At 49.0% G+C, this 27,272-nt stretch overlaps 1 protein-coding gene across 8 annotated transcripts in view; it reads right to left on the bottom strand.

Annotated features, from left to right (window-relative positions):
- Positions 1–27,272, bottom strand: part of RASSF3 (Ras association domain family member 3) — a 72,816-nt gene that overhangs the window by 16,088 nt on the left and 29,456 nt on the right. For 2 of the 8 annotated variants that reach the window (XM_049115739.1, XM_049115738.1), the window contains exon 2: positions 13,943–14,109. The exons of 2 other annotated variants lie outside the window; for them this stretch is intronic. Coding sequence is in view for 1 of the 6 variants with exons in the window: in XM_049115737.1 (XP_048971694.1) it covers positions 13,932–13,967 (36 nt within the window). In the remaining 5 variants the exon portion in view is untranslated. Of the gene's footprint in view, positions 1–12,776; positions 12,793–12,843; positions 13,069–13,931; positions 14,110–27,272 lie in introns of those variants that run through there. 4 more of the 8 variants (XM_049115737.1, XM_049115740.1, XM_035696599.2 and 1 more) reach the window with 4 other exon arrangements.

Below are 27,272 nucleotides of genomic sequence, written 5' to 3'. Positions count from 1 at the left end.
CCCGGCGGCGGGGGGGGGGGGGGGGGGGGGCGGGGAGGGGGGCATAAACCCCAGCCTCGCTAGTGTTTGCCTCCAGCAAGCCCGGGGGCCGCTCTGGGGTTTGCTGGCTCCTGGGGGTCACAGAGCTGGGCTCCCCCATGGACTTCCCCAGGGCCGCGCCCTGCCTGCGTCCCTATCCCCGGGTTAGAGCCACACACCGCCCCAGAACCTACCCCTCCTACAGCCTGGGCCCAGGGTCTGAGGGCTGTTAATGCCCTTCCTGCTAACTCCTCTGTAACTCGAAATTTTAGCTCAACTTACAGGTTTGAGCTAAAGAGCTAACAACAACCAGAAGCTAAAGCACCCGGAGGACCCGCTGCGCTGCCGCCGCCTGGGATGAGCTAGGTCCTATCACCTCTTGGCCCCGTCCTTGCTGTGTGACCGAAGGCAGGCCTTTCAACCCCTCTGTTCCACCCCCCGTACGACGAGCAGGCCAGAGCTGCAACAGCACAGAGAACACCAGGACGCCCAGGGACTCAGCGGTTTGGCACCTGCCTTTGGCCCAGAGCGCGATCCAGGAGCCCCGGGATCGAGTCCCGCATCGGGCCCCCTCTGCCTACGTCTCTGCCTCTCTCTGGATTTCTCATGAATAAATAAATAAAATCATTTTAAAAAAAAGAAAAAATAAAGAAAAAGAAAATATAACACAACTCATTATTCAACAATTCTACTGAGTGCCCCTGGCGCCCGGCTCTGGGCCAAGCGCCTAAAGCTACAGCACAGTCTTGGGGCCGCGGCCTCTCCCTCCTTTCCGGACAGCCTGATGCAGTTGGTCTTACTCCTGCCCCACCCCCCCTGTTTTCTTTAAAATAAAAAAATAAAAAACCACTGACCCTTTATAAACCACCACTAGCATAGTGTCTCTGACTGGGTGGGGAACAACAGAGGCACAGCACCTGACAACGGACGGACAGACGCCAGGTAAACCTCTCTGTCACCACCTCTCTGTCGCTGGTCCTACAGCTCCGTGTGGGGCCGCTCGGGCTCCTGGCCGGGCTGCAGCTCAGCCCGTGCCAGTGGAAAAGTGTGTATTTACCTGGCCAACAGGTGCTCACTCCAAGTGAGGTGAGATTCCAAATTCACAAATCCCTACTTTGAATGTCACCCTCCAGATGTGGAAACAGGGCAGTCACCTACTGTGGTCCCAAACGGACTGGGATACCCAGGGGCACCAGCTACGGAACAGGTGCCAGTCTTGGGTACAGAACAGAAATCAGGCACCCGGCATCCGACCCGTGCCCGGTCTCGGAGCAATGGGCCCCTGCTGCAAACAGGATGCACAGACAGCTCGAGTGGAATGGAGTCTTGATTAATGACTTTTTTTTTTTTTTTAATTCATGAGAGACACAGAGACAGAGAGAGAGGCAGAGACACAGGCAGAGGGAGAAGCAGGCTCCATGCAGGGAGCCCGACGTGGGACTCGATCCCGGGACTCCAGGATCAGGCTCTGGGCTGAAGGTGGCGCTAAACTGCGGAGCACGGAACCCCATGCGGGGCTCGATCCATCCCCAGACCCCACGACCGTGACCTGAGCTGAAGGCAGATGCTTACCCCAGAGTCCCCTGGACCCCTTCTCCCATTTTTATTATTTTTAAATAATCTAAATGTAAATACTGATGTGTGGCCTGGGGGACTCGACTGGACAATGTGAATCTGGACTATAACGTGCACGGCTGCCAACGAAGAGCAAGACAGGGAAACCCTAAAAGACAGCAATGTAAAATAATAGGTCAATGTAAAAAAGAACCATTCTGGAGCAAACGGAATTCTATTCCTGAAAAAAGAATAGGAACACTTTTTCTGGGGTGCTCGGTGCTGCTGTTCTTGACCTTAAAAGTACAGGGTGCTGCTTGCTGCCATGGTCTCAGGGCACCAGCGCGGACAGTCGGCCAGATGCCACGTCCAGAAGCTCACGCTTATCTTGGGGCACGGCCATGGCACGCGGATTCACTCTGGCCAGTCCAGTTGCTCCCCCTGCCAGTTGGGAAGATCTTTTATAAATATTGGCTATAGGGCTGGGGCTGAGGGCTCAGGAACCATCCTGCCCGACTTCAGCTTGTAGCCTCTGCGCAGCCAGGAAGGACGTAGGCCGTTCACGTCTCCAACAGCAAGAAAAAGGGAACGATTCTCCCCCCACTCGGCCTCGGGGTCGGGAGACCTGCACCACTGCTAGCTCAGGGCAAGGAAAGGCAGAGGGAAGAGGAGGGGGGTGGCTGAGGGGACACTGCTCCCCAAGCCAGAAGGGCGCCTTCCTCCTCCTCTGCCTCCGCCCTCAGAGGCCCCAAAGCACATTAGGATGCTATAGGATCCGGGAAGACCAGCAGGTTAAAACCAACCGGTATCAGCACCCGGCAGGAAACTAAGAAAACAGACCGGCGCCACTGTTGGAGGTGTGAGCTCATTAATTATGAGCAGATGGAACATTACATAACAACGGACATTTCTCTTATCAATTATTCACCTCGTGAGCGGATTCTGTATCCGTTCGGGGATATTAGCGCACCCGACCCGCACCTGTTGAACTTGACCGCTTTAAACCACCTTTGTCTCAAGGCTACTTGTGAAATAACAAAGAGAACAGCAGAAGGGAGTCTAGGTGGGTGTTTTAGAGGACTTTTTTTTTTCTTTCAAAGGGACTTTGAAAATAGAAGCAGGCAGCAACCTTATAAGGATGGAACAGTGTAGTAGGCCTCTCTTGCACGCACGTGTGCCATCTACTGCCTTTCAAGTCTCCCAGCCGCCCCCCCCCAGCCTCGCCCCTTCCACTTGTCCAAGAGCACTGCACCACCCCGCGCCTCCCCTGGGACCCCCCTTCTCGGGGTCCACCCCACTAGGAAGCTGTCCTAACCACAGGAGCCCCCACTGCTCTATCCCGGGAGCCCCCAGGCAACCCCATCCATGCATCCCGGGCCCTCCGCGGTGGGTGGGCTGCTTGCGGTGCTCCCTCCTGCCTCCAAGGAACCCGACAGCATCTTTGAATTTTGCACTCGGGGATCCTGTCCTGGGACGGGCTCGATGCCCCAAAGTGGCTGCCACACATTCCTTTTCAACCGGAATCCAGCGGGTCCGGAGCCCACATCTACAAGACTGCATTTGCAATCCAACCCCGCTTGTATACATTCTTATCAATCTGCATGAGGTTTTTTGTTGGCTTCTCAAAACTAAACGGATCTGCAAGGGCACACAAAAGGCCTTTATGACACCAGACAGAAAGTCTTCTATGCTTCTGTTCCCTGTCTGCACCACCGAAGGGGGAGCCCCTGGCCACCCCCACACGCTCGGGGCAGGAGAGCAAGCACGGGCCCAGGGTGTTAATAAGATTAACTGCAGTTGTGAGCCACCCGAAGCGTCCCATCTGGGCCTCCCATGACCTCACTTCTTAAACCCCCCTGGTTACCAGTCCGCAATACCCTATATGGTTGTACTTTCAAAACCGGGTCGTGTGCCAATCGTCAAACAGCCACTCGTTTGTCTGGAGCCAGAAAACAAACTTGGAGGTGGACCAGTCTCCTCGGAGTGCCCCAGCTGGAGAGCCCAACCTCCAGGCATGCCCGACCGCACTCGGACTCAGAAACCCCAGGCTCAGAGGGGATACACTTTCACAACTGGTTTTAGGGCTCTCAAATTCTGGGTGAGCTCGGTGACAGAGTATTAGCAGCCTCAGAGATAAGCACATCCAAATCCAGCCACTCAGCTGTGATCATTAGATCATTAGAATGAGGCCCCTGGGGAGTCAGCACCCCCCTGAGGTTTGGGGCAGAATGGGAGACGCAGTGGACTCTTGGGGGTTTCCAAAGAAAGGTGCATCCTCCTCGAAGGACAGCTTCCCTGATTATTAAAACACCATTGGACTATGGTTCCTGTCCTTTTCCGCACTGAGTTCTCTAATATATATTTTTTAATTTATTTAAGAAATCTGCACACCTACTGTGGGGCTCAAACTCATGAGCCCAAGACCAAGACCCACACATGCTCTTCTGACTGAGCCAGCCCGGCACCCCAGTTTTCTAATGTTCTATATTATATACACCACTGCCCTAATCAAGTACCTACAAAGTAAGGGTATTAGGAAAATTAACTGGAAAAGTAATATAAGGAATCACTGAGAAGCCAGGAAGGAAGTGAGAAAGGCAAAGGCACCACATTGGTAAGTGGTGACACGGTGTCGACCCTAAGTGACACTAAGTTCTAGATTAAAACAGCTCACTGGGGGAGCCCCGGTGGCGCAGCGATTTGGCGCCGCCTGCAGCCCGGGGCATGATCCAGGAGACCCAGGATTGAGTCCCACGTCGGGCTCCCTGCATGGAGCCTGCTTCTCCCTCTGCCTGTGTCTCTGTCTCTCTGTGTTGCTCGTGAATAAATAAACTAATTAATTTTTTAAAAATAAAATAAAATAAAACAGCTCACTGCTCAAGGATCCGAGGGTCATCTGGGCACTGCCTTTGGCTAAGAGCAATTAAAACTGTAGCTCCGGAGATGCCTGGGTGGCTCAGTGGTTGAGCGCCTGCCTTCGGCTCAGGGCCTGATCCCGAGGTCCTGGAATTGAGTCCCTTGTCGGCCTCCTGCATGGAGCCTGCTTCTCCCTCTGCCTGTGTCTCTGCCTCTCTGTCTCTCATGAATAAATAAATAAAATCTTTAAAAAAAAAACTAGCTCCAGAGCCACAGTCCTAGTTCAGCTTAGCCCAGGGACACTAGAGGCTCTTACAAAGGTCAGAGTTTGCCAGTCAGGTCTGTGACCTTCACATCCTTTGATTGGTTATGGAACCTTTGAACCTTGGCTACAAGGGGAGGGAGGTTCCAGAGAAAGGAAATGAGCAGGCTCATTTGGAGGGGAGCCAGACAGGAAGCGTGAGGGACCGAAGGCTGCAACAACCAGGGGGAGGCAGGTGGACCCCAGGGAAGCTGCGCAGGCGCCGGGTTGCTCCAGCTCCACCAACAGCAGGAATCTGAAAATCCAGGGCAGTGGCTTCCCAGCAAATAGGAGCCATCACCTAATTTGGATGGAGAACGGAGTGTCTCAAGTAAACCAGAAATGTGGGCGCCTGGGTGGCTCAGCCGGTTAAATGTGTGCCTTTGGCTCAGGTCATGATCCCAGGGTCCTGGGATCCAGCCCCAGGTCACGCTCCCTGGCCAACTGGGGAGCCTGCTTCCCAGTCTCCCTCTGCCTGCCCCTCCCACTGCTTGTGCTCTCAAATAAATGGTCTTTTTTTTTAATTATGTAATTTAAAAAAATTAGAAATGTCTATAGGTCAGCACTCCAAGAAAAATTATCAGCAGCAAGCTTCTCCAAAAGATACCTGGCGATCTTCCTTGCCAATTATAGTCTGGAGTCTAGGTTAACACCCCATAAAAAGATGTGAAAGCAACTGGCACCACGAGAGGAAGGGAGAGAATCGTCAGTCCTTTCAGGCCAGATGTCCGGATGAAGAAAGATTTTAATTAGACAAACTTGAAAGTCCGAAGGGGGCCGCAAGGGTTAAAGCTGCTTTCTATCCCTCCAGTTCCCATCCACTCCCTCTCCCAGCAGCCTCCCCACCACTCCAGGCTGCTCTTTTGAGTAAGTCTGTTCAGAGCTCTTAAAAGGCTCCACTGAAGTGTTTGAGGACTGGTTCTTCTACACCACAGGCAACTCGGGATGAAGGACAAAGAGAGAGCCCCCCATTTTTACAAATGCTGCCCCAGGTGAGGAGTCACCTTTTGTCTTCCGACCAAGGAGTTAAAAGTACTCTGGAGTCACTAAAAGGTTAGATCAATTCAAATAACGACTCAGGCGAATTATCACCTTAAAAGCGTTTGACATAAGCAGTCGGTAGAGACCGTTTTTTCTACAGAAATCCTCCCCTGCCCTCCTGCTTAGTTGCAGAGGGGGTGAGAAATACAGAAGTCACCAGAAGAGGGGCTGTGATCCTGGGATCCAGTCCCCGCAGGGAGCCTGCTTCTCCCTCTGCCTAGGTCTTTCTTTGCCTCTCTCCATGGGTCTCTCGTGAATAAATAAAATCTTAAAAAAGAAATTTTTTTTAAGTCACCAGCAGTGTGTCAGGGATACAAGGCTGGCCACAGTCAGAGGCTTGGGTGAATTAGGTGACACCCAGAGATGATCAGAAGGAGAGAAGCTGGGAGAAGCCCCTGCCAGAAGGATGCCCAAGGGCCTGGTGCACGGCGCCCACCGCGCCCACCCACCCCCAGCCCAGACCTACTGCCTCCCCTCTGAGAGCTGCCCTTAGTGAATCTGATCACCAAACTCCAGACTCTGTGCCACCCCCTTCACAACCAGACTCTGAAGTCTTCTAATAACCCTATAACTGGGTACGCCACTATTAGCCCTATTTTGCAGATAAGGAAATGGAGGCTTACAAGGACGTGCAGTTAGTGCAGAAACTAGCAAGTAAGGTTCATAGTGGGTCCGTCCGATTCAAAGCCCATGAAGCCAAGAAAGCAGGAGGAGGAAAGAACCAACCATGAACTTCAGATGATGAAAATAAGAGGAGAGACCCTCGGGTCTATGCACTGCTGGCTTCCAAAGGCTGTTCTGATAACACTGTGTCCAACCTAAAATTTGGAAGAGTGAAAACCTAATACAACTAGCAGTTTATTAGAGAGTCATATGAGAGCACCTGGGTAGCTTGGTCAGGTCACCATCAGACTCTTGACCTCAGCTTAACTCTTCCCCCCCCCCCCCCCCCCCGCCAGCTCAACTCTTGATCTCAGGGTCATTAGTTCAAGCCCCTGTGTTGGAAAGAGGAAGAGAGAGAGAGAGAGACTTAGTAATCTGGCCAGGACCACAGAGAATTAAAAATCAGAAACTGAAAAAAGAAAAAAATCAGAAATTGTTTCCCCGCATTAAGGAAATAGCTAAATAATACTTCCAAATCTCAAGAGGGGCCATACAGGAGCTGTTAATGGGAACCCTACAGAAGACTTTTTAATGGGAGGAGAAAAAAAAAAATTGGAAGAGAAACCGTAAGACAAACTACGTGCCTAGCTGGACACCAAGCCCAAAGTGGAGTCACTTGTGCTAAGCCCAAGTCCCCAAACTAAGATCAAATACCGAACTTACAGTTGCAGCCTCCCCCCAGGAGTGGAACCTTACACCAGTCGACCCGATTACACCGGGTCAGCACTAGTGAGGTCATCAGCCTGAGAGATCCCTGCTGTCCCCTAAAGGAGGGTGACCTTGCCACAATCTGCCCCTTTTGCTTTTTCTCTCTCGCCACAGTTCCATGTGCCTCTCCCTGCAAGTGCCACCGCCACTGTGCCCACCACCCCAAAATCTTTTCCTCTTGTTACAGCTCTTCAGAGTTCCGATGGGCCAGATGGGATGCAGCTCACTCAATTCCTGAATCACGGACCAGAGCCAGTGAGATCATGGAAGATTGACTCGGCTGAATTTTGTCTTTTAAGGTGTCAACGTGCCCACGGACAAGAGAGAAACAAGCCAAGATGTTAGAACCGTGCTTACGCCAGTCTGCTGAGATTGGAGGTGGGTTTTCTTTCTACACAAAACTTCCCACAAAATTTTCAAGAGCTTCTCTGGAAGTCTGTAGGACTGTTGATCGGGAAAATAAAAAGACTTCCACGCATTAAAAAATTAGATCCTTAAAAACGAGTAAAAACAAACAAGCAATTCAGCACGTATGTCAGCATAAATGGACACTCTGCTCCTCGGCGGAGGGGCCACCTCGAGATATTCGGGGGCCCCTGGGGGGCTCAGGGCGTGATCCCGGGGTCCAGGATCGAGGCCCCCATCGGCTCCTGCAGGGAGCCTGCCTCTCCCTCCACCTGTGTCCTGGCCTCACTGTGTGTCTCTCATGAACAAGTGAATAAATTACTTTAAAAGAGAGAGAGAGAGAGAGAGAGAGAGAAACAAGTTCAAGAGGAGGTGCAGAGGCTGCAGCACAGCACCGCGAGGCTCCCCGTGACCCATGCACAGCCCGCCGCACCCACACCCCCGCCTGGGAGGCTGCCAGGGTCGGCACCCAGAGGTGCCAGGTGAGAACAGGCCCTCGGAGGGCCGGGGAGTGAGGGAGCCTCTCTGCGTAAAAAACAAAAGCCAAACTGTTGCCAAAGGCTGTCAAAGGGAAAAGCCAGGTCTTTAACATCACCCCATCAAGGCAACCAATTTCAATTTATAAAATCAAAAAGCTCCCCTCCCCTCCCCTCCCCATCCCCAAAAAACAAGCTACCCTCCCAAAAACTGGCCCGGAAATCCAGCTGCCAGCATGGGGGGGGGGGGGGCAGCAGGAGGGGGGCAGGGCGCTGCTGGTGCAACCCTGAGGATTTGCACACCCTCTCGGGCCTGCACAGGAAGTCCCAGGCTGCGAGGAAGTGCCTTCCTGCCCCACCTTTCCTCAAGGCTGGAGATCGCCTACCCCCACACTGCCTACCCCCCCACACCAGCCCAGGGCGGTGCAGGGGGAGCTGCCTGCAAGGGGGAGATGCACACAGGCGCAGAGAGCCCCAGGCAGCCTTGAAGTGGAAAGAAGAGAGGCCAAAGGAGGCTTATTAGCATTAGGGTTTGGGGCAATCCTCCAGCCGCGCGTCTCTAACCTGAAGACCTGCAGGGGGAGGTCAGCACACGCAGCAATGCACGCTGCGGGGTCCCTGGGGGCCGGGAAAGGGACCTCCTGAGAAACGCAGATGTGGGGCTTCATCTTGCACGGTGGACCCCAGGTCCCCAGCACACAGATGTCAAGGTTCCCTCTCTCGTCCTTTCTCCCAGCCACCACTCCACTCCTCTCAGGGAGGAAAACCAGGGAAGGTTTTCACAGTCCTCTAACATGTCTAACACACCTTTTAAAACCACCACTTCCAGAATGCTCTAGAAAAGAACACTTGGTGTTGAACAGCATCTGATCCCCAAGGGCCACACTGTCCAGGCCCGACTACACGACCAATTCCAGGCCAGTCCTATGGTGCGTGTGACATGTGAGAGTCTTCCAATTTAGCACTTTCCTTCCTTAGGAACGGTTTCCCTTCCCAAAAATATCAAAATTGAAATACTCCATTTCCAAGTCCCACTCTGCCGGGAACCCCCTTCCGATCACCGGGTCTCCTAAGGCCCTGAGGCAGGATTAAGAAGAAAGGACACAGGGACTGGTACATGCTGGGTAAGCTCTGCACTGCTCCTTAGGACACGGAGTTCTGGGCCAGGTCCAAACGTGGGTTACATGTGTCGCCCTCCCCAGAGGGCCCTGACCTGGGAAGGCTGTTGACCCCTGATGAGGATGCAGAGGCCAATGCAAAGGTCACCGGGGCAGCATGCTCCTCCAGGGCCTGGGAGGAAAATCAGTTGCCAACCAGCTTTGTGTGCGACTTAAGAAAGGAGGCTTCGTCCGTCCACCCGTGGGCCACCCATGGGCCACCCGAGGGCCACCTGTGGGCGGGGCTGGAGGGGAAATCGGGTGCGCAGACCTCTGCCCCTCCCTCCGCCCTCACTCAGAGCCACCACTCTGCTCTGAATGCGGAGGGGGGCCACCTCAGCCCAGCCCGGGAGGTCACCCCGGGAAGGGACCTGCCCACAGACACAGGCCACCAGCTCCCTGTCAGCCTCCTCCGCTGTTGGCAAAGAAAGTTAAAGCAAACTTTGGTCCCCATCTTCCTTCCCCACCACCGGATCCAGAACTCAGGGGGGGCACCGGGATGACAGGGGATCCTCCCGGACTATCCCAGCTGGTACGAAATGGGACTATTTCTAAGATAGAGAAATTCTGTTAGTCTCAGACAATGAAAGACCCCTTTTTTTTTCTTTTTTTTTAAGATTTTATTTATTTATTCATCAGAGACACAGGCAGAGGGAGAAGCAGGCTCCATGCAGGGAGCACGACGTGGGACTTGATCCCGGGTCTCCAGGATCTTGCCCTGGACCAAAGGTGGTGCTAAGCCACTGAGCCACCTGGGCTGCCCTTTTCTTTCTTTTTCTTTTCTTTTTCTTTTTTTTCTTTTCTTCTTTCTTTCTCTCTCTCTCTCTCTCTCTCTCTCTTTCTTTCTTTCAAGATCTTATTTATTTATTCATCAGAGACCCAAAGAGAGGCAGGGACACAGGCAGAGGGAGAAGCAGGCTCCACACAGGGAGCCCGACGCAGGACTCGATCCCAGGACCCTGGGGTCACGCCCCAGGCCAAAGGCAGATGCTCAACCCCTGAGCCCCCCGGGTGCCCCTAGGACCCCCCCTTCTGTCAAGGGATTTGAAGAGAAAGCACACACACTCCAAGCAACTGAAAAAACGGTTTCAGAAACTGACAAATACAAACCGTAACCTGGGTGCGCCTTTCACAAAATCACTGTGGTTTCCCACCTGAGGCAGATAAGCCACATTTTTCAAAACCTCGTGGTATTTTCAAAACATAAACACACCTTAGAAGTGTCCAGTGCTGGGCAGCCCAGGTGGCTCAGCGGTTTAGCACCACCTTCGGTTTAGCACCACCTTCGGCCCAGGGCGTGATCCTGGGGTCCCGGGATCGAGTCCCACGTGGGGCTCCCTGCGTGGAGCCTGCTTCTCCCTCTCCCTGTCTCTGTCTCTCTCTGTGTGTCTCTCATGAATAAATAAATAAAATCTTAGAAAAAAAAAATGTCCAGTACCATCTAGGGCTGGCGGAGGAAAGGGAGCTCGGGGCGTGTGCTCAGCCCCCAGGCACAGGCCTCTGCCTCGAGCCCCGCACCCTGACCTCCCACCACCTGGGAGCCGCTCCCAACCTCAACTAGTATTTCTCTCTCTCTCTCTCTCTAGCTTTTTCTTCAGTTCCCACTTCCTGAATTTGCAGGTCTCTGTCAACACCACCACCAAATCATGTTTTTCCCTTTCTGCTCGGTAAATGCATCAATTCTGACAGTTGACAAATATTTGCCAAGCGCCTAATATTTAGCAAATAGCCGCGCGAGGCCTGGGGTGGAGCAGGGAGCAGAGCACAGGTTCTATGTGCTTGGGGGTCGGGGTGGGACATGGAAAGAGGTATCATCGGGGAAGACGGGGGACAGAAAGGAAAGCAAAGGAGAGAAACAGCTTGGGAAGGCTTCCTGGGAGAGGTGAGATCTTAACTGGATCCAGCCTCAGGTGTTTATAAATTCTTCTGTCAAAGATAAAAGTCATTCCTGGTTTGCTTCCCCATCAAACAAGTTACCCAGAGCCCATAAAACTAGAGAGAGAAGCGGCCAGAGCTCCTAATGGAAGGATTTAGAAAACCAGACGACAGACCTCAAATCAGCTAATTTTAGACAAAGAGAAAATACTTTCTGTGCTGCTACAGGGTATTTTTAGAAGGCTGTTTCAGTTAACCACTCTGAACATCTCATCAGGAAAAAAAAAAAAAAACAAAATTTCAAATTTACAAAGCAAGTTAACGGCTTCCTTTGTGCCTCATGGCTTTCATCCTAAACAGAAAATAAACAATCGGCATTCTGCAACTAATTCCATTCTATGCCTAAACACTCTAAGTACCTGCTAAGCACTTAGGGAACAAAGTTGACTCTAGCTGTTCTTTCTTACTGTATTTCTTAAGGAAACACTGAACAGGGGATCCCTGGGTGGCTCAGCGGTGTGGCGTCTGCCTTTGGCCCAGGGCCTGATCCTGGGGTCCTGGGATCGAGTCCTGCACTGGGGCTCCCTGCATGGAGCCCTCTTCTCCTTCTGTCTCTCTCTCATAAATAAATAAATAAAAATCTTAAAAAAAAAAAAAAGGAAACACTGAACGATGAAGCACATATGAGCAACAGGCAATAAATTAGCACAAAATGCTAAGTTTTCCCTCCCTTCCCAAACCACCCAAACACAGTTTAAACAACACTTCATAAGCAGAGAGCAACGCCAAGCCTATCCACTAGGCTCTTAAAACCTGACTACTGGCTCAGCCTGAGAACAAATCAAACTCTGAAGTTTAGGATAAGAAGTTCCAGAAAGTTCAGCTTCCACTGCGCACAGTGGCACCTGCTTATTTTCTGCAAAAAATACATCAGTCTTGGAGATTTGGACTGGACCACCCAAGGCCCTGCCACTCCTTTTTCAGATGTTACAATCTCAGCCTAATTTCCTGAAAATACCCATGAGGCACCAAGCAGACTGCCCCTGGGTCTTGGATTCCTGCCAGCCAGGAAGCCTGCAAGGAAAACACAACAAGCTCACTCTGAAATGCTCGCTGCTAAGACCCTCAAATGGTTGTGCTATTCATATTAGTCCCATTCATTCAACAGGTTAACGAGTGCCCAGCCCTGTGCCAGGGCACTTCCCAGATATAGACCCTGCCCTTGAGGAGCTCAGGGAAGGGAGAGAAGCAGGTGGTTTCTTGGGAACGGCTTCCCTCTCAGCAAATACTGTGCACGCTGCCACGTGTCAGGTACTAGTGCAGACACCGTCCTGGCCCCAGTGCACTGAAGTGCACCCCCTGCATGGGGGAGGTGGGGGGGGCCTCATCCATTTATTTTTGTAGAACCTTTTCCAAACTGACGACATGATGACACTCCACATCCTTAAGCATGAATCTCTGAATAAAGCTGTTCTCCTACATCATCAAAACCCCTTTATCAGGGATCCCTGGGTGGCGCAGCGGTTTGGCGCCTGCCTTTGGCCCAGGGCGCGATCCTGGAGACCCGGGATCGAATCCCACATCGGGCTCCCGGTGCATGGAGCCTGCTTTTCCCTCTGCCTGTGTCTCTGCCTCTCTCTCTCTCTCTCTCTCTCTCTCTGTGACTATCATGAATAAATAAATAAAATCTTTAAAAAAAAAAAAAAAACCCCTTTATCATACCTGAGAAAACTGGGAAGAGCTTAATCTCCATTCCGTATTAAAAGTTCCCCATCTGTTCCAGAAATACCTTTTATAGCTGTGTTTGATCCAATCAAGGTGCTCCTATTGATCTGTTAGGTCTCTTTGGTCTTATTTTAAACCACGGTTCAATCCACTTCTGTTTTCACTAAAATGTCAGCGTTCAAAGATGAAATAGGCACAAACATAAAGAGAAAAAATACTGCTGCATTCTAGAACTCAGAATTTTCATTCCCAGGTAACCAGGGTATCAGGTGTATCAAAAGTTCTAGATTGCTAAGTGTAAGGACAGCCAATTGCCGATGCACCCCAAGCCCCCAGCAGCCCAGAGAACCCGAGCGAACGTCAGGCATCCCGAAGGACCATCCGCACCATGAGCGTCTCCGGCCTGCCCAGAGCATCTGGCGACCCAACTGTCTGCTGCGCTGTTCCGGCCTACTCCCTTCCCTGCGCAGAGATTACAGGCTGGCCTCTCAACCCTGTGGGAACTAATAATAACCAGTGGTAAAGCCAGTGATTTCCCAGGTGGACAGATCAGCTGTGAAGAAAGCAAAATTAGACACTTTCTGGGAACCTTCAGCGAGACTCTGCAACCACACCAGACCTTCGGGATGCCATTCAATCGGCCTTCAAAGACCCCAATACCATGGGTGTCCACGTGGCGGGCAGAGCAAGGCCCGGCTTCTGTCCTGCAAAACACTGAAATGCTTCCAGAAGAAAGTTCCCGCTGCCGACTATTATCAGCAACCTCCCGTGACTTTTTAACTCACGTACTCTTGACCAACAAAAAGTGATCGCTTAACATTCCTCTTTCATTACCTTCTAAGTCTCTTCACCTGCTTGTCAGCAAAAAGGATCATCATAAAAATACCTGCCCTCAGAGGGTCCTTGTTGAGAGTAAGGGAGGTAACACACATGAAGCCCTTTCCAGTGTCAGGGCCTACCGTCATCCTTACCACTGCTACTGGCACCTTTTTTAAAAAAATTATATTACTTCTTTAAGCAATCTCTGCACCTAACGCGGGGATTGAATTTACAACCCCAACATCAAGAGCTGTGTGCTCCACTCATGTCTCTCATGAATAAACAAAATCTTTAAAAAATAGATAAATCAATCAATCAATCAGTCTAACTTACTGACAGCGCACCTGGGGGCACAGTTGGTATAAGCATCGGGACTGTCGGTCTCAGCTCTGGTCCTGATCTCAGGGGCCTGGGATGCAGCCCTGCCCGGGTCTCTGAGCTCAGCAGGGAATCTGCTTGAGCTCTTCCTCTCCCTCTGCCCGTCCAGCTCACGCATGTTCTACAATAAATTCTTTAAAAAGCAAAAAACAAAAACTGACTTAGTGACAACTATTAAACTGGGGCAGACATAATGTATAGAGAACTGAAAAAATTAGCAGTGGCCTTCAATAAAGTTTAATTTTTTAAAAAGATTTTATTTATTTATGAGAGAGGCAGAGAGACAGAGAGAGAGAGGCAGAGACACAGGCAGAGGGAGAAGCAGGCTCCGTGCAGAGAGCCCGACGTGGGACTCGATCCCGGGACCCCAGGATCACACCCTGGGCTGAAGGTAGCGCTAAAACCGCTGAGCCACCCAGGCTGCCCAGTTTTTTTTTTTTTTTTTAATACCAGTAATAGAACCCATATTCCTTGAACTAAGAAAACCACCACTGAGGAATAATGAGAAACTGAAGGTGTAAATCGCACAGAGCAAGCTCCCATCCCCGAATGGATTCCTGCTAATTCCCAAAACTCGCATGTAGCTGTGTCGTAAGGTAGGGCTCAAGTCGAGGGAAAGCACTGCTTTTGCTGTTCCACCAATCAGCAGGCACCACACCTTCCCTAGGGCTGTTATCCTCTTCTCTTTATCCAAGCACATTTTGTTAGAAACCTGACGGCTCTGAAAACGTGTTTCTTCCTTCTGCCTGCGGACTCAACAGAGAGCAACACAAGATGGTCTTCGTTATGTACATGGTTCCCGCCTCAAAATCTATTCCTCCAGATGCCCACAGGGTCATTTCAAAAGGGAAGAAAGGGGAGAGGAGAGATTTAGGGAAAGAAGTGACCAGTGCGGGGAACTGGCGGGAGGAGGGTCCACAGTTATGTCTGGGCTCCAAATCTCACACTTAGGTCATTCCTGCTTCCAGCACTGGGCAACTCCTCCAAGAAAGCAGCCCCTGTGGTTTCTATTTAAAACTTTTGAGTTTTCCCACAGAAGACACAGAATTAGCTACGCAGCTTTAACCTAGAATAGCTAAAACTTACTAAATGCTTGAACTTTCCAGGGTATACCCAAAGACACCACAAACATGTACCTCTCAAACCCTTTGTTCCTGGAGCCTGCATTCCCAGCCTGCCAGCACCAGGCCCACGCCCTCCCAGAAACATCCAGGACAGCAGAGTTCCGCTTCAACAAAGAGGCAAGTTTTGGCCTCCAACCGAAGCATAAAGACCCATTACACAGGGCAACACCAGGCAGCTACATTACGGGTTAAATAACTCAGTATTTCCTCCTTCCCCCACCCCAACACACATACACACGCTCCATGCTGTTTTACTCTCTTCTCCTTACCACTACCACTATTTAATATATAATTTAGGCATTTATCTTATTACAGGCTTCCCCACAAGCATCTGAGTTTCTGGGGGACACAGGTATTTTTTGTCCCGGTTTTGGTGTCCAAGACCTAGAGCAAAGCCTGGCATACAGATGGTGCTCAATACACATTTAAAAAAAAAAAAAAAGATTAATTGATTCATGAGAGACACACAGAGAGAGGCAGAGACAGAAGCAGAGGGAGAAGCAGGCTGCCCAGGGGGAGCTCAAGGCAGGAGTCGATGGGAGACCCGATCTCGGCACCCCAGGATCACGCCCTGAGCTGAAGGCAGATGCTCAACCACTGAGCCGCCCAAGCGCCCCTCCATACGCATTTCTGAACGAAAGAAACGAACAGGTTTTGCTGGGCATAACCTCAAAGGAGAGAACACTTTCTGAAAGCCTGCTATGCATCGAGCAAACGCTAGAACTTTACCTAAGAAACATTAGTGCCCTTCCACACGAGAAGCCAAGGCCAACCTGTGGGTCACAGACACAGCTCCACTTGGCAGGAGCAGAATCTGAACCCAAAGCCTCCCACCGGAGGGCTCTTCCCCTGTACAGAAAGCCCCAGAGACAAACCCTGAGAACAGACCTTCCCAAGTACAGGGCTGGGGCAGTAGGTTCTGCTGACTTCTTTAGTTGACATTTTATTTTAAGTAACCTCTACCCCCAGAGTGGGGCTCAAACTCACAACCCCCCCCCCCGCCCACCTCACCCCACCCCCTCGCCCACCCCACCTCCCCCCCCCCCGCCCCGCCCGGACCAAGAGTCGCATGTTCCACCCACTGAGCCACCCAGGTGCCCGCTGACTTTAATGTTTAACAAATGCAAAGTAAAGCTTCTTGTGCATCCATGGAGACAGGGGGGAGATGGGGTGAGGCTCCGGGACTGCCTCCCAAATCCTCCGCATTCAAGAGGCCAGAGAGCAGGCAGGGAAAGGACAGTGGTGTCCCTGACGGGCCCTCCGCGCAAATGCATCATCCGAAGCAGAAAGGACGGCTAGTCTGGATTAAAGCAGACCAGCAGGGACGATGCTTCCTCAAAACACAACCAACAGTTATCCTGAAACAGACTGCCTGAAAGGAAGAGAGTTTCCAGAAACTTCTCCAGCTTTTTTTTTCTAACTTCCAAGTATTGTGCATTGAGTATGTGTTATCTTAGTCACTGCATCAATTTTAAAAAAAGAAATTTCCCTGCGTTTCAAAGATAAAACAAATGACAGCACCATCACCTACTTAAAATTAAGATCTGATGTTGGCCTCCTCCTTAAAGGTCAAGAAATCAGATTAATGACCTACTGGTAACTTTACTCAGGAAATACGAAGCTGCGCTTGTCCCTAATAGCACCTCTCCAGGTTTGGGCAGCAGTTGTCTTACAAGACAAGCCAACATAAACCTCTCAGGATTCATACCCTTAAACACAATGAGCTAGTTCTTTAAAATAATTTCCTTTTAAATGCCTATTACAACAGCTCGTAAGGTCACTGGTGAAGGATAATGGAATTAGCAAAGAGAGGTATTGCTTTTAGTGGAATTATTTTCCTTTTTTAAATAATTTATTTATTCATGAGAGATAGGGCGGGGGGCAGAGACACAGGCAGAGGGAGAAGCAGGCTCCATGCAGGGAACCTGGGCGGCGCTAAACCGCTGAGCCACCTGGGCTGCCCGTGGAATTATTTTCTAGTGTCCCTTGGGGCGGAGGACAGGATTTGCTTCCAGAAACATTGCTAATAAAATTTTAAAAACTGGGGATCCCTGGGTGGCGCAGCGGTTTAGCGCCTGCCTTTGGCCCAGGGTGCGATCCTGGAGACCCGGAATCGAGTCCCCCGTCAGGCTCCTGGTGCATGGAGCCTGCTTCTCCCTCTGCCTATGTCTCTGCCTCTCTCTCTCTCTCTGTGTGTATGACTCTCATAAATAAATTTAAAAAAATTTTAAAAAAATTTTTTTTTAATTTTAAAAACTAAAAAATTTAAAAAATTTAAAAAAGAAACATTGCTAATAATTCTTAACCCTTAGCATTTGATTTATCTATACTTTCTTTCAAATTTTGCTATATTAAAAACACAAGGGGCGCTGGGTGGCTCAGTCTGTTAGGCATCTGCCTTCGGCTCCGGTCACGATCTCGGGGTCCTGGGATCGAGCCCCATATTGGGCTCCTTGCTCAGCAGGGGGCCTGCTTCTTCCTCTCCCCTGGCCTGCAGCTCCACCAGCTGGTGCTCTGTCTCCGTCAAGTAAATAACTGAATAAATCTTTAAAAGACAAGCAAGATTTGCTGTATGTTGAAAAGGTACACCCCCCATCTCCCCCCACCCCTTGGAAAAGTGACAGGGAAACAGACTCATTTACTTTTATTATAAAATTCGCAAACAGATCAAATCAGGATAAAGTACTCCACAAAAACCGATCCCTCCCGGATCCTAAAGTGAACTGCACGGGGGCTTAGGACAGCCTTGGCATTCAGCCCAAGAGCTAGGGACCCGGTCTCTCTAGGCTTGGCCACTGTGCTTTGACTTCTTCATTACTCAGAGAGCAACCACCAGTTGGGGTTTAATTTAGGAGGAACTAATCTTATCAGGAAATTGCTTTGTATTTCAAACTGTTCCAAAAATATCTCACCCCTGCCTCGCTTCACCTCTCTGCCACCTCCCTCACCTCCTCCTCCCTGGGGAGAAGAATTTATTTAACAGATGGACTGCCTCTGAGAATGAGCTCTCCCTAAAAACATTAACGGCATAAAAAATGTGTTTTGAAACTAGACTGTCCAAGCTCATGGTCGCTGACCCATCGGCCCCTCATGCCTCCCTCCCATAATTTGTTCTTATCAATTTTCAAATAATTCTATTTTGCTCTGTGCTACAGACGGGGTTGTTCGCATCCTCCCCAAAATGTGTACGTTGAAGTGCTAATCCCCAGGGAGATGGCATTAGGGGGTGAGGCCTTTGGGAGGTGATAGGGCCTAAAGGGATAGAACCCTCAGAGAAGAGACTCCAGAGAGTTCCCTCGCCCCCAACCACCCAGTGAGGACACAGCAAGCTGTGAGCCAGAAGCAACACCCGCCCCCCCAGACACCCCATCTGCCAGGCCCCTGGTCTCCGACTTCCAAGACTCTAGAACTGTGAGAAATAAGCTCCTGTGGTTACATGCCACCTTGCCCATGGTTACAGGACCCTCTGTAAGCATGTGCTGCCTCAGGTGGGCATTTCGCTGCCCTCCACTGCCCGGCCCATCAGTTCCTCAAGGAGCTGCCTGGGTTTGCCTCCTGCTGCCTCAGGAATAGGAGCCACCAGATAGCTCGCCTCGTCCTCATCCTGGGGACTCCCACAAAAAAATTCATTGCTCTTCTGGCACCAGAGGATTTTTACCCCCCCTAAGAATTTTCAGGCTGCAAACTCTTATTCTTTTATAGACACGGTCTTTTTAAAGAGTGCATCTGTGGGTATCAAATTTCAGCCATGTATTGATTTTACTACTTTAAATTAGATTTCCAGACACTTCGCAGTCAGCCCCCAAATACTACCTAAATAAATAGTGCCACCCACACTTGCACCACAGATGAGCACTATGCAACGTGACACTTTTTAAAAAGCAAATGCATCTCTCCCAAGCTCCCTTAGGATTATCAATGCCTTGGAGCACACTTTCATCTTTCTCCAGTGCAGAGCTCAATTTCGGGGACACGGGAGACGCTCCACAAATGACAGGTGGAAGGATCAAAAGCAAGATTACAGCAGGTGGAGGCCTCACTGAGCATCTGGCTGGTCCCTCACACACACTCAGGGCAGGAGCGGAGGCTGAGCCACTGGAACCGGTGCCCAGTCCGGTAGGGAACCTGGACACCATGTCCCACCCTCTCTGCTCCTAAAGTGAATTTACTTTAAAAAAAAAGGGGGGGGGGGATCCCTGGGTGGCGCAGCGGTTTGGCGCCTGCCTTTGGCCCAGGGCACGATCCTGGAGACCCGGGATCGAGTCCCACATCGGGCTCCCGGTGCATGGAGCCTGCTTCTCCCTCTGCCTGTGTCTCTGCCTCTCTCTCTCTGTCTCTGTGACTATCATAAATAAATTAATTAATTTAAAAAAAAAAAAAAAGTAAGCTCTTGGGACGCCCGAGTGGCTCAGTGGTTAAGCACCTGCCTTCAGCCCAGCTCCTGATCCTGGAGTCCCGGGATCGAGTCCCATGTCAGGCTCCTTGCAGGAAGCCTGCTTCTCCCTCTGCCTGGGTCTCTGCCTTTCTCTGTGTCTCTCATGAATAAATAAATATTAAAAAAAAGTAAGCTCTATGCCCCAGCGTGGAGCCCAACACTGGGCTTGAACTCAGGACCCTGAGATCAAAACCAGAGTAGAAATCAAAAGATGGAGGCACAACCAACTGAGCCACCCAGAACCCCCTCAAGTGATCGTACTCTTGAGTTCCTTTTATGTGTGGTCAAATACACATGACATAGAATTTAACCTTTTACCCATTTTTAAATTCTTTCAAGATGTATGTATTTGAGAGAGAGAGAGAGCATGAGTGGGAGGGGCAGAGGAAAAGAAGAGAATCTCAAGCAGACACCTCGCTGAGTATGGAGCCCGACGTGGGGCTCAATCTCATGACCCCGAGATCAAGGGTCGCACGCTCTGAACCTGCCAGGTGTCCCACACGCTACCCATTTTTAAGTTCAGTGGCCTTGAGCACGGTTCACAGTTGTAAACCCTACTTAATGTGATCACCAACACCCACCTCCAGAATGTTTTCTTATCTCCCCCTCTTCCTCTCCCTCAGCCTGACAACCACCATCCTACTTTACCACGTGGAATCTGACTACTCGTGGAATCTGACTACTCGAGGCAGCGCAAGTCAGTGGAATCGCAGTCTTCTTCTGACTAAGCTTAATGTCTAAGGTTCCTCCACAATGAGGCAAGTGTCAGAATTTTACTTTAGACAATTACTTTGTTGACAGCCTGCAATGAATGGTCCATAAATTAAAAGGACCAGTATCAGGAAATCCCAGATTTTCCATGGGGCAGACAGGCCCGATTCTCTGATCACTTCTTGCCTGAATGAGCCTTCAGCCTGATTTTTCTTATCACCGGGCTTACAGACGCAGGCTTGTGTAAACAGCTTTCACTGCACAAATTCACCCCCATTCAGCATTTCCCCACCACCAGTAGATAAGAGTGTTTAATGTTCTTTATCTTTCATTTCAACTACTTTGGAAGGTCTGGGGCATAGAAAAAGGAAAGCAGGAAAGCACAAGCAATTCTGCACTCTTCTTTGCACTAAAAATTCATTAATAAGATCTCTTTCTTAGAGTTACTTAGATAAGAGTCCCATACCAGGGGCACCTGGGTGGCTCAGCGGTTGACCATCTGCCTTTGTTTGGCTCAGGTCGTGATCCCGGGATCTGAGATCAAGTCCCACATAGGGCTCCCTGCAGGGAGCCTGCTTCTCCCTCCGTCTATGTCTATGTCTATGTCTCTGTCTCTCTCTCTCTCTCTGTGTCTCTCATGAATAAATAAAATCTTTTTAAAAAAAAAAAAAAGTCCCACACCATAAAATTCACCCATGTGAAGCATACAAGTCAGTAGTTTTAGTATTCTCACAATATGTACCAACACCCCCAAGATCTAAGTTCACAATATTCTCAGACCCAGAAAGAAACCCTGTCCCCAGGGGCAGCCTGGGTGGCTAAGCAGTTGAGCGTCTGCCTTTGGCCCAGGGCCTGATCCTGGGGTCCTAGAATCGAGTCCCACATCGGGCTCCCTGCACGGAGCCTGCTTCTCCCTCTGCCTGTGTCTCTGCCTCTCTCTGTGTGTGTCTCTCATGAATAATAATTTTTTAAAAAAAGAAACCCTGTCCCCATTAGTACGTGGACCCCACTCCTTCCCATTATGCCACTCCAGAGTTTCTATCTAATAGTCTTACATTCCAGGAACACCAGGCTGGCTATGTGAGTAGAGCACAGTGACTCTTGATCTTGGGGTTGTGGGTTCAAGCCCCACACCGGGTGTTGAGATTACTTTGAAATCTTGGGGCACCCGGGTGGCTGAGACGGTTGGGCATCCGACTCATGGCTTCAACTCGGATCATAATCTCAGGGCGGTGGGATTGAGCCCTATATCAGGCTCCATGCTCAGCAGAGTCTGCTTGGAGATTCACCCTCTCTCTCCCTCTCCCCCCACATGTGCATGCATTTTCTCCCTCTCTCTCTCTCTAGCTCTAAATAAAACTAAAAATATATATTAGTCAGACTAGTGGCCAGATTATTGTGCCAAGCTAGAAATTACTCCTCCCACTGCTGCTAAATTGATTTTATTGGGTTTTAGAATGGAGAAAACAGAGGGAGAACTGGCATTCTGACAGTGAACAATAACAACACCACTTTCCGAAATAAATTTGCTCTTGACTTAGAGAAGCTCCACTAACAACTGCCCGCTACCAACCTGGTGATGCCTGAGGGTAAACCTGAGCTGGGAATCCATGGTCATCACCCTTAGACATCCTTCCATAGACATGCTGCTGATTGGTTCCTGACGATCCCGAGACTTTAAGGAGAATTATGCTGAGAATTATATACTGAAACAATCAGCTTTCTAAGTAACGAAATCATGAAGCAATAAGTATGTGATTTCTGTGGTAAACCTGACATAAGGTGACCACATATTCATAAACTCTCCTGGAGTTAAGAGGAAGCAAAAGACAATCCTCCGTAAGTCAAAAGAAGTCCCCAAGTCTGGGGGCTGTGCAAGTGCTGGCTGGGAAAATCATCTTTCTTCTACAAAAGACTTAGTGCCCATAAAGCCCTGGTCCTAAAGTGTGTTAAAAACAAAAACATGGGCCCCTGGGTGGCTCAGCGGTTGGGCATCTACCTTTGGCCCAGGGAGGGATCCTGAGGTCCCGGATCGAGTCCCACGTTGGGCTCCCGCAGGGACCCTGCTTCTCCCTCTGCCTGGGTCTCTGCCTCTCTCTGCGTCTCTCATGAATCAATAAATAAAATCTTTAAAAAAAAAAAAAAAAGCCTGAGGCCTGGCATGAAGCGAGCACCGTACCACAGTGTACACTGAACAATACAGAAGGTTTAAAAACAATGCCTTGGAAGGAGTCACAGATCTGGGTCTACAAAGCAAAACATATGGTCATATTTCCGTATGTCGTCTTCTCAGAAAGCTACACTACTCAAGAAACCTTCAGATGACCACGTTTATTTGTGATTAGCACCTCAGCTCTTTACCTTGTAGCTTCTATTCCACCCTCCTCCATCCCTCTGCACAAAGGAAATTGCTGATACACCGAAAAGCACGGTTATCACCAACTGGTCTACTGTACATTTCAAGCCGCTGCCTTAGCACTTCCAGTAATTCAAAAAGACTGTCTGGGGGCGCAGGGCTGGCACAGGGGGTGACACATGTGACTCTTGGTCTCAGGGTTGTGAGTTTGAGCCCCACATTGGGTGTGTAGAGGTTACTTAAAACTAAAACCTTTAGGGGGAATCCCTGGGTGGCTCAGCGGTTTAGCGCCTGCCTTTGGCCCTGGGCGTGATCCTGGGGTCCCGGGATCGAGTCCCACGTCGGACCCCCTGCATGGAGCCTGCTTCTCCCTCTGCCTGTGTCTCTGCTCCTCTCTCTATGTCTATCATGAATAAATAAATAAAATCTTAAAAAAAAAACTAAAACCTTTAAAATATTTTAAAAAACACGTTGGGGCACATGGGTTTGTTCAGTGGTTGAGCGTCTGTCTGCCTTTTAGCTCAGGGTCATGGTTCCAGGGTTCTGGGATCGAGTCCTGCACTGGGTTCCCCGCAGGGAGCCTACTTCTCCCTCTGCCTGTGTCTCTGCCTCTCTGTCTCTCATGAATGAGTAAAAACAAATCTTTAAAAAAAAAAAAATTTCCTGTCTTCTCACTCTCCTGCCCGTAGGATGTGAGTGTGTCCTAGAGGTCACAAGACCCACTTTCCTCACTGACTCCAACCTACAGCAGGGGGAGAACAAGTACGTTAGAATCAACGGAGGCATTTTTTTTTTTTTAAAGATTTATTTATTTATTTATGTTGGACATAGAGAGAGAGAGAGGGAGGCAGAGACACAGGAGGAGGGAGAAGCAGGCTCCATGCCGGGAGCCCAACGTGGGACTCGATCCCGGGACTCCAGGATCGCGCCCTGGACCAAAGGCAGGCGCTAAACCACTGAGCCACCCAGGGATCCCCAACGGAGGCATTTTTAAAAATCCAAGAGGCTCCTGGGCCCCAGAGCCACCAATCAAAGCTCCTGGGCAGACCCACCCAGTACACTTCCAAGAGCTTTTAGGAGCAATTCAGACGCCCACCCTTGGTGAACTCTACTTCTCCAGAGCTCTAGCCAGGAGCCCTGGTCCACTCTCACAGCCACAGCCAGTGGCTGGCCACAACCCTTCTGACCTTCAGCTCTACTGCAATGTCCTTACCACTGCCCCATGCATCTTTCTGAAGAGGGAAATATCTCAAAGGCTTCGTGGCCACAGAATCAAGAAAGCACCTCCAGGACCTAGTCCAGGACTGGGGGCCAGGTTTACACCTGCCACATATCTCATGTGTGCATCAAACACAAGAATCCGTTGGGAGCACAGACCCCACCCCCTAGCCCAACCTCTAGTGCCCCCATGTCTGAGGTCCAGCTGCCTTTCAAAGTACAGGCCTCATTCCTCCTTCTATACAGAGCCTGGTACCAGGACAGCACAGCACACCATCAGGCCCTTTCCTCCACACTTCCTGTGTCATGGTCAGCCAAGTGCATTTCTTTTTTTGGGTACCTCATACAGCACTCTTGAAAACTGGACCTATTTCCCAATTACTCTGTTTTATACTCCTAGAAGGACCCCCCCTCCCCAGAAAAAGAACAACCCTGTGAATAAAACAAATATAGGCCTCATTTACTTTTGATGAATAATAGATCACATGACATAGCACTGGGCAAAAGACGGCAGCTGCAGAAAGAATACTGAATTATTTCATTTATATAAAAAGTTTGGGATGAAGCAAAGTTAACTCATAGTAACAGAAGTCAGAATAGTGGTTCTAGCCAAGGGGTGAAAGGATTACTGATTAGGAATAGACATGAAAGTGTTTGCTTCAGAAGCACATAAACTTTTAAAAATAAATAAATTTAAAAAAAGGAATGGACACAAAAGAACCTTCTGGGGTGTCAGAAATGTACTGTATTTTGAGCTGGGGGGTAGTTGGTAGGGGAAGGTGGAGAGAAAGAGACCCTCATGAAGCTGTGGAGATTTGCACATTTTACTTTATATTAGTTATACCTCAAATTTCAAAATTCAAATACATAAATGAAGATTCTGTGTCTGAAGATAAAACAAGCTCCATTCTTAACCTCAGAAACAACGTGGGGTTTTTTTTCTTCTCTTTTTTCTTTTTTTGGTAAGAGAAGGCAGGCTAGAAGGCTAGTATAGAGTTTTACTTTATAAAACCTATACCTAAAAGCACCCAAAAACTTTAAAAATTAAAAAAAAAATTTTAATAAATTAAAAAAAATAAAAAATAAAAATAAATTTAAGATTTTTTTAATTTACTTATTCATGAGAGACACAGGGAGAAAGGGAGAGACACAGGCAGAGGGAGAAGCAGGCTCCACCCCAAAGCGGGTCTCGATCTCAGGACCCAGGGATCACACCCTGAGCCAAAGGCAGACGCTCAACCGCTAAGCCACGGGGTGTCGTTCAAAATGAAAATATTTGTACAGAAAGGATAACTTCATCTGTAACGTCCTGTCCTGTAAAGGACAGTGGGTAACAATGCCAATTCTCACAGGGTTGCTGTGATGCTAATCAACAGAGATAACATAATAAAGCACTGAATACAGTGCCTACTGGTCAGTACAGTATCTACTCATCACTTTATCAGCTTGCAGGAATCATCTGTCCATGTCCTTCAATCTCTTTCAGCCCAGCCCTCAAAAGTTCTCAGCCTAGCAGGCATCTGATAGGGGGAGAATAAACTCAGAAGCTCTCTGAAACCATGCAAGCCATAAACAATCCCCACCTGATTCCAGGATACCCAAGCTGTCTAGGCCACACTTATCATACCTGGGTCTATAAAATCCTCTGGGCACGCCCAGGTGTACCAGAGGTCGTTGGGATAAAGCTGGCATATAAACCTGAGGCAGGCTTACTTACAACTCAGAAGAAAACCCATTTATATTTAAGCTGACCTTAAGACTACGTTTGCTAACACACAGCACTGCTGAGAAGTCGTAAGCTCCCAGCTGCAGGCACTGCGAGTGTGGTTCACTGGCCCTCACTCCTCCAGACCCACTCTTGTACTCTTGCTCTCCCCACCTTCATTTCTAGAACAGTTTTAATAGCATGAGCACCAGGAATTTAGAATATTCCTGGCTCTCTACCTTAGAAAGCTCTTATCAAGGTACTCATGGCTTTGTAGGCAATTTTAACTGATGATGGTTTAGGCTATTTCCTTGAATTATCAACACCACTCTCTATGGCTTACTGACCCTGCAAAGCAAAATATTTATATTCAGTAATGTCGACATGCAAAAAATCCAAAGAACAGGAAACTACAGTTAAGAAAAACAAAATACCACAATAAGATTAACAAACTATATGCAATTTTAAGGACACCTTTAGGAAGTTGCCTTTGTGTGAAAGCATATTTTGGACACAACTGTTTGCATGCCACAATGAATCTTAACTTCATTTAAATGATTAGTCAATCAAGGGGAACAAATGAAACTCTGATAAAGTGAAAAAATTAAATAGTCCTTGTTTAGGACTAAACTGCCAGGAACCTCTGGGTAATTTTTACCCACAGGCACCAAAATAAAATCATATGCAAATTTTTTCTATTACAAAAGAAAAACAAGACAATTACAGGAGGAAAAAAAAAAAAAAAAAAACAGAAGCCAAATGAGATTAACCTATCATCCGAAGAGGTAAAATTTTTGGGGTTTTTTTATTTTCCCTAGTCTTGTATTTAAATTATACATGCTGTTTTTAAAATCTTTTCCGGTTAAAAAGTTTTGTAGTATCTGTGTACTGAATACTTTAACAATCTCTAATGTCTGTTGGTGAAAGGGTACAGAGTTTCTATTCTGTAGAATGAGGGAGTCTAGAGAATGTCCAGGCAGGATAACTATAGTTAATGTTCTACTGCACACAGGAAACATGTTACCACGGTTGCTCTCATCCCACAAAAAAAAAGGTCAATGTGAGATGACACGTTAATTAGCCTGTTAAATAAATAAATAAATAAATAAATAAATAAATAAATAAGAATTAGCCTGACTGTAATAATCCGTACACTGTGGATACCTAGTCATGTTGTAGATCTTAAATATATAAAATTTTTATTTGTTGATTTTTAAGGATTTGAGAGAGAGAGAGCAAGAGAGTGAGTACAAGCAGGGGGAAGCAGGCTCCCCCCTGACCAGGGAGGCTGATGCGGGGCTCCATCCCAGGACCTGGGATCATGGCCTGAGTTGAAGGCAGATGCTTAACTGACCAAGCCACCCAAGTGCCCCATAAAATTTTTATTAAAATAAAAAAACATGTAATAGGGCAGCCCTGATGGCTCAGTGGTTTAGTGCCACCTTCAGCCAAGGGTGTGATCCTGGAGACCTGGGATCGAGTCCCACATCCGGCTACCTGCATGGAGCCTGCTGCTCCCTCTGCCTGTGTCTCTCATAAATAAATAAAATCTTAAAAAAAAAAAAATGTAATAGATAATATGTGAATGTTATTTTGGACGAGGCCCTGTCTGTTTTTTACATTCATTAACTTTGGTCACATTCAAAATGACCTAAAGAAAGCTGTGATTACAATTATCAGAGCCATTAAGAAACTTGCCCACATGGGGATCCTGGGTGGCTCAACGGTTTAGCACCTGCCTTCAGGC

Source organism: Canis lupus, chromosome 10, assembly GCF_003254725.2.
Source record: "Canis lupus dingo isolate Sandy chromosome 10, ASM325472v2, whole genome shotgun sequence".
Lineage (NCBI taxonomy): Eukaryota > Metazoa > Chordata > Mammalia > Carnivora > Canidae > Canis > Canis lupus.
The sequence above is the reverse complement of the archived record's forward strand: the minus strand, read 5'-3'. Positions and strand labels throughout refer to the sequence as shown.